Source organism: Salvia hispanica, chromosome 3 (genome assembly GCF_029641045.1).
Source record: "Salvia hispanica isolate PSC_SH4W2 chromosome 3, Shi_PSC_v1, whole genome shotgun sequence".
Classification (NCBI taxonomy): domain Eukaryota; kingdom Viridiplantae; phylum Streptophyta; class Magnoliopsida; order Lamiales; family Lamiaceae; genus Salvia; species Salvia hispanica.
The window spans coordinates 45,901,138-45,909,018 of NC_142694.1; the positions used below are offsets into that span (position 1 = coordinate 45,901,138).

Consider the following 7,881-nt stretch of genomic DNA (forward strand, 5'->3'; position numbering starts at 1 on the left):
TTGTTACTATAATGTTGAAATTTTTTATGAATAGATTAGTAAAAGTTTTTCTTCCTAGGTGAGAGATTTTGCATAGTTTTTTGGTGTGTCTTTTGTCGTTGATTGTTCGTTGGGTTGTTAACGACTCTTTTGCTCGCTGCACCTTCCGCTTGAGAATTTTTTTTTGTATCAAAACAAAAATATTAATTGTTCATGGTTTGAATGATTTTGCCCAGTCTCATTTTGTTCCTAATTGCATATACCAACAGATAGTGTCACCTTACTTTTAAGATCTTCTATGTAATGAAAAATAGCAAGCCAAAACATAATGGTGTCTACCCATGACAAACTTTTCACTCTTTATTTGCATCATGGCATTTCAGAGCTAAAGATTGCAGTTTTATGTAAGGAGGGCATTAGTGAAAAACAAAAGTATTTGTTTTTATTGTTTGAGAAAATATCAAGTTGGATCAGCCTCATAATAAAAGAGGAAGACTTGGAAATGGTAAAAGAAGCATAGATTTCAAAATTAAAAGGAGTGGAACTATTGCACCACGTTTCTCGCATATACTTAACTGCACTTACAAGCAACTGAGATTATTTATTAAAAATTATTAAAAAAATGCGAATATTTATTAACTCATGATATTTAAGTTGTCCACTTTTTATATCTTATTGCATGTATCACTTTCATTTTCCGATATATTCTTTTTAGTTTTTCTTTAGTTTAAATTTATATACTATATAATTGAATTTTGTACTGCTATAATATTATTAAATTGGGTTATAGCATTATTTTTTTAGCTAGTAGTATAATTTATTATCATTTCTACTTGATAAAAGTTAATTATTACGCTTGATAAATTTCTCGATATCCACATAATCGAGAATAGTCAGGGGGAAATCGATTTCCTGTTTACCAAGATTTAGAAATATAAAGCAGAATACACGATTTTATTATTTTATTTTATAGACTAGTGGTTTTTTAATAGCAGAAAATGAATAGAGCTATTCAAAATGGCCCTGCAGATTGATTAGAGAGGGCTCCTTATAAATCCAAAAATAAATACTGCTATATAAAGAGCCCTAAGATATACGTTTGGCTTTTCTTTTTTTTTTTTTAATGAAAGCAGGCAAAATCCGAACTTCGGTTTTTTCAAAGACTACATTAATTAAAGATTATAGTCTCTTTATAATACTTCTTCTGTCACATTAAATATAAACCATTTGTTTTAGCATGTGATATTAGATAGCGTTGTTTTATAGATTAATAAAGGGAAAAAAGAAAAAGAAAATAAAAATTATGTTATTTCTATTTTAAAATATATATATCATTTTAAGTAGGAGAACTAAAAAAAGGAAATTATTTTATTTTTAACAGAATAACTGAAAAAGATAAATATTTTATTTTTAATAAGATGGAGAAAGTACTAGAAAAGAAAATGTAGTTGAACTTTCCTCCGAATTTATTGGAAGAATTGAGGAGTTAGGAATATGTGGAAAAGAAGTTAGGTGGGAAGAAAGAAGATAACATGAAATGTCAAAAACTAGGTGATAAATGAGCTGTCAAATAAAGGTTACTAGTAAAATAAAATAAAAACATTACTCCAATATCTTATTTTAGTGTAAAAAAGAATTGAAAATCACTTTATAAATCTCATCTATCATATTTTTATTATTAATTCACTTAAGAATGAAATCTTATGTAGTTTTATTATGGTATCAGAGTGAATCAAAGAATGTGAGCAAATTTTAGTAGTATTAATTTAGTAGTAATAAATTTGGAGTAAAATTAATGACTGGAGCATTAGCAAATAAAACGCTATAAATTTGTATGAATTTATAAAGGCCGTGCAATACAACAACACGATTGTTGCATTTTGCACGCTAGGACTACTACTAGTTTTGAATGGTAGAAGTTTGAATGAATCGATTATACAACATGACAAACACTAGTTTTGTTTTAGTGTAACGTCAAATTTGTAAACATGTACTACACCGAATAAGCTTCTAAACAAGTACAATTCGGCATAAACTTTTTTATAAATCAAAATATCTATTTTTTAGTAATTTGTATTTTAAAGTGTTGTTAGACGGCAAGCAAACTGCAACAGCAAGACAAACGTAAACTGACCATCTCTCTATAAAGGTAAAGGACAGCAAAATCACAAACAGTTGGAGTGCAATTCAACAAAACAGAGCAACAATGCTTACCTCAAGCTACTGCTCCCTCAATTTCCCCCCTCCTTCCACCACACCACCTTCTCCCCCAATTTCAGCCGCGCCGCAGCTTTCCTGGTGAGTAACGCTACCCGATTGCCATCTGTTTACATACATAGATCAACATCAATAATCATTAATCAATTTTCCAATTTTTTATTGAATTGTTGTGACGCAGCTCTCCGACTCTCAAGGATCGATTGTGGAGGAATCGATGCGTCCTAGGCTTAACGTGCGCGATAATCGGCCTCGACGGCGGCGATTTCGCGGTGGTTGGGGATCAGGAGAGAGCTATGGCGATGGATATGCAATCATCCGCCGGGGCTCCGAGATGGAGCGACAAGAGAGCTTGCTTGCCGTGGCAGACCAATTCGCTTGAAACGATCGTGCCGGAGAATCTGCCGCGGCCGTCGGCGCGGCGGCGGTGGGAGGCCACTGGCTTCTCGGAGACGGCTCCGGCTGTTAGGGTTGCGGTGAAATCTGGCGCCAAGGGATGTTTCACTATGTGATTAATAATTAATTAACCATGTGTAGGAAATGGTGTATACTGTAAATATACCAAAATATATACTACTACTACCAATTTCGTAGTTATTTTCAGTGTTTAATATCATAAAATTTTCTAAAAATTTAATTTTTTTTATCCATAAACTTTGAATTTATTATATTATATCATAAACTTTAATAATTATTTAATTTTTCACCGGCACCAAAATATAACAATATTAAAATAAAATAAATAATCATATTTGGCTTCCATGAACTTCGTAATTACTATCATTTTTTTAGAGGTAACTAATCTTAGGTATGTGATATAATAATAGATTAAATATAGCGGAATTTTTGCTGGTGTGAAAAATTAAACAAACTATTAAAATTTATAATAGCATATGTCAAATTCAAAGTTAATTAAAAAAAAAAATACACCCAAGTGTTTAAGAAGTTTCATGATATTAAATGTAAATATCACTTGTTTTAATTGAGATTAAGAAACAACGAACAGCGCCTAATTCTTTTTATTGACTAATTTTATAGGATGGAGTGAAGTTTTACTGCGGTTTATACTTTATAAGAATGAGGAAAACAACTTTGACTATATTAAAAAAAAATGAATTAACCAATTAGCATAAATAAAATAACCAATTTGTTATTTGTAAATATAAATATGACGGAACAAATTAAAGCATCCACGATTAGTAGCAGAGTGCAGTACATCTAGTACAAGAAACGTGACAAAATTAGAAAGGGTCATGGGCCTTAAGTACAAGAAGCCCATTAGACAAATGGGCCCATTATGGACTCCGACCACAGTTAATACTACTATCTATCCATTTCAACAATAAATAATAAGTATCCCAAACTATTCATATGTTCAACAAAAATTTAAAAGTATCACAAAGATAAACTGTTAAAAATTAACTACTAGGAGTAATTTTTATTGAGAAGGTTAAAAGTTAATCATTTCACTCCGAGAATACTCGCGGTTGTGTAGTAAAAAACCATAGAACACATGATAAAATAGTAAATGTTGGTATATCTAATTTGACATACTCTCAGTTGAGCATTTTCGATTCAATCCGAGATTTTATACAGTTTTATTTTGTGTATTGCATGAAAAGAGAACAAAATAGATTTTCGGATTTTCCATTTTAAAAAAAACATGTTTATTAGAGTGACACATACAAAAATATTAAATATGTCACTTAGAATGAGATGGAGGAATATATTACTAGTAAATAGTAGAATTTCATTTTTTTCACAAAATTTGCCAAATTATTTTATGTTATTCGTGCACACCAACATTGTCGATTTGTATTTATAGTAATAATTAAGGTTCACATAATTCATCATACTTATATAGCACATATTTAAGTACGACTTTTATTCTAGGTACATACGATCAATTATTTTAAAATATTGGTATCGTGTTTTTGTGAGAAGCGAGAGTCCACTTAACTTTCAGAATATAAATATTTGGACAATTTAGACTTTCACAAGTTACTAGTGATAAATGAATGTAATGAGAATAAGAATAAGTAATAACTGAATAAGTGAGCAAAATTACATAAAGTATATTTTATTCCATATATATTACTGCTATAACTTTATAACAATTTGAGGATCGTCAATTAAAATATTTGGAGATATCAGATAATATATATAGTCGTGTAGGAGTTCCGACTAGACTACACACATCTTCGTCAAGTATGTATCAACACTTTTCTTGTTTCCTTAATAATGACAACATAAATTTTGGTCAACTTAGGAGTATATAAGTATGTAAACATATCATACATTTATGTATAATTACGTATCATTTACGTTAATTTCCATATATAGCTCTGAGCTAATATCCGTTTTCATCATTTCATGTAAATTACTTAGGAATCTTAGACGTACGTGTCAGCGCAATATGGAAGGAGGGGCCATGCTGGACCTGTCAATCTCGGTGAATGATACTCCCATGTTTATTACATTTTCCTTTTTAGTTTGTCCTATAAAAGATGTCACATTTTTTTTTTTGGAAAAAAATCTTTCTCACAGTAATATAAATATACTATTTTTCTCTTTCCATCTAACACAATAAAACAAAATCTTCTAAAATCTCGTGTCATTCCCCAAGTATTTCATCTATTATAAAACAAGGGGAGCAGTACTAAATACAAATTTACAATGTTGTTTAACCTAGAAATTTATATCATCAATTTCCCTAGTAAAATCTTAAAATGAAAGATGTTATAGAAAATGAACTTATCTGACGTAGTACAACCAAACAACAAATAGAAAAATAGAGTACACGAAAATGAACCTGAATTGCAGAAATGAAATGCAATGACAAACTGTGAAACCGTAAATTAATACCTCTATGAGTCATCTTTCTGCAAGACGAGAGATTTTCTGGTAATGCTCTCAGATTTGGAGTGTCGTTTCCAAAGATAAAACGACTCTGTCTCTGGTGTAACAACACCACTAGCAACAGAGCTCCAATGAATTAAATGACGGTGAGAGCAGAACAACAGTTTGCGGCGTGTGGAATGGATGCATTGACTACCTTATCTATAGGCATAGTACACTAGTTGGAGCCTACTAGAGTCAATGCATACTTTAAGTCTGCCATCACGCCTGGAGTGTAACCGCCAGGAGTTACAGACGTTACAAGCGCCACTTAGAGACGCGTGCTGGAGTTGAATCTCAATTGGACGAATCTGGAGATGCCCCAAGTCTAGGTTCGTTCACGAACATAGCGCGCGTTTGTGGACTATTTTAATTGATCCATTTATTTGGTTCATGATCCAAATTTTAGAGGAAATGGCAAAATGAACTTTGGTTCATTTTTTTCAAAATATTTGAGATCGACTCGATCTAATATTGAAAAGCTTGATCAACACAACTCAAAACCCTACTTAATTCGGATTATAAATTATTAATATGCATTTTTTAAATATTCTAATAAAATGTGGAATTCAATGGAGTATCATGTGTATATACTAAGGAAGAGATGTAAATTTCTAAATATAGTGATAAAGTAAACTGCTTTTTTTGTTTCCCTTCATAGAGCAAAATGTGTTTATGATGTCCAATAGTGTTATGGTCTTGTCACGAGTGCACACTGGAAGAGGGGGGCCGTCCTCGAGCTGTCAACATTTTACAATCTTGTAGTGCTATTATATTAATCACAAAATACAATTTAATTAATAAAATATGTTACTTTCATTCAATAAATCAAAGTTTGAATTATTACCAGATAAATAAAAAATTATAGTAGTAACTATTACTACTAATATAAGTTTAAAAAGTTTCCAATTGTGAGACGCAACATGCATATGTTAACGCTTTCAAGATTAATTTATATTCCTATTTCTCCTATGTTCTCTTTTTTAATGTTGACCATCACTCCATCAGCATTGGTCGTGTTGCGATTTAATTTAGTTCAAATCCCATCGAATGGTGATTTTTATTTACTTTTTATGTTTCAATTAATTATATATTTTGCATGCAAGATTCATGCATCCCATAGCGTAATATAAGTTTTATAAGAATCAAATTAAACCTTATATGAATGCAAAAATGTAAAAGAATAACTGAACTGGTAATTAATCAGAAATCCTAGTTTTTCGAAAATGCAAATAAACTTATTAATAAGAAATAGGATTCAAAATAAAGACACATTATTTATAATTATAAGCGACTAGAAAATCCTAGAGACCTATAAAAATAAAACGAAAATTAAGAAATTAAAAATAAGCCTTGAAAACTAAAATTTTGTTTTTCACCCTATAAACGACGTTGGATATAGCCTAAATCTATTGTACGCCATTGCTTAGCCATGATGCTGATTCCTCGATTCACAAGCATTGTTTGAATTTTAAGTCATTTTATCAACTTCAACTGTGTGAGTGTGTGTGTGTGTTTTGAGCAGCTTTTTGTTAATGGAGAAAACTATTGGAAATGATCATATATTCATATGATTACACACACAGATTCGGATATTTTGTTGAATATTCAGAGTGAAAGAGATATTCCCACAATCCCAAGGTGGGGACTGATTGTTCAAGGATCGCATATCGCAATGACGCTTTCATCATTGCGGCAGCGGAAAGCGTTGTTTAGTCAGTTTAATTGTGTTGTTTTGTAGTTGTTGTTTCCAACATTAATTTATGATTTTTTCTAGGAACCTAAGACTTTGGGGTTGATGTACTTAGAGATTGGATTGATAGATCGAGCATCTTCATTTAATTTATATCCTATGTTTTGTTGTCCCTACCATTGCACAACGTTACCGAATTGTGTTTGCCAATTCCTATATTTAGTTGTGGATTCTTGGCTGGCTCTTATATATCTTCAAAGATATTTGGTTGGCCACCAATATATATAGGGATGTAAATGGGAAATAGTAGAGCTTAGAGCATTAGCAATGGAGGGTCGATGGGAGGGCCTTCCCCATTGGCCTCCATCGCCCCATCATAGTGGAAAAGGGGCCGCCGTGCGCCCCTTCCCTCTCTCCCACATATGGACGATATATCGGCCCTAGCCGATGAGAAGGGCCCTCCGATCGGCCCTCCATTGTGGAGGAAGGGCCGCCGGTCGGCCCTCTCACTTAATTTTTTTTTTCGATTTTTTTATTTTTTTTATTCCATTTCTTCCACTATAAATACAACCTCTGACTCATGTTAAATTTGCAATTAATATGTCACACACAAGTGGATGGGGTATGTAGCACATGGAAAGTTGAAATTATCGATCCTCGAAGACTAAGTGTCGGCTTGAGTATTACGATCCAACTTTGAACACTATCTAGACTAATAAAAGGGATTTTTGGTTTTTCTTAAACTACGAGCTAAGAACTAAGAACAAGTAAGCAAATAAGAGCAATTTAGGAAAGTAAAGCAAATAAAAGGTAGTTTTCACACAAATTGGGAAGGTAGGGATATGGATCCGTTGGTATGGATCACGGGTGTTCACCTAGGGATCATGCTCATCTATCGGGTCTCATGTGTGGCTAGGAAAGTCGGATTAATTGGTTAGACCCCCTCTCGGGTGCATCTAACGCGTTGATCGGCCTCTAATATCGGAGTCTCCTCCCTACACTTCAAGACTGACTCCTAAAACCTACGGACCCAAGCCCTCTCTCTAGCTATGCATCTCTCGATAACATAAAACGCACGGAGTTGTTGATTATTT

General features: G+C 32.5%; 1 protein-coding gene across 1 annotated transcript; it reads left to right on the top strand.

Annotated features, from left to right (window-relative positions):
* Positions 1 to 2,067: 2,067 nt before the first annotated feature.
* On the top strand, positions 2,068 to 2,793 carry LOC125215489 (protein CHLOROPLAST VESICULATION). Its single transcript, XM_048116913.2, has 2 exons — positions 2,068 to 2,277; positions 2,378 to 2,793. Exons 1-2 carry the CDS (start codon positions 2,186 to 2,188, stop codon positions 2,706 to 2,708), a joined length of 423 nt encoding a protein of 140 aa, XP_047972870.1. The 5' UTR covers positions 2,068 to 2,185; the 3' UTR covers positions 2,709 to 2,793.
* The last annotated feature ends 5,088 nt before the right edge of the window (positions 2,794 to 7,881 follow it).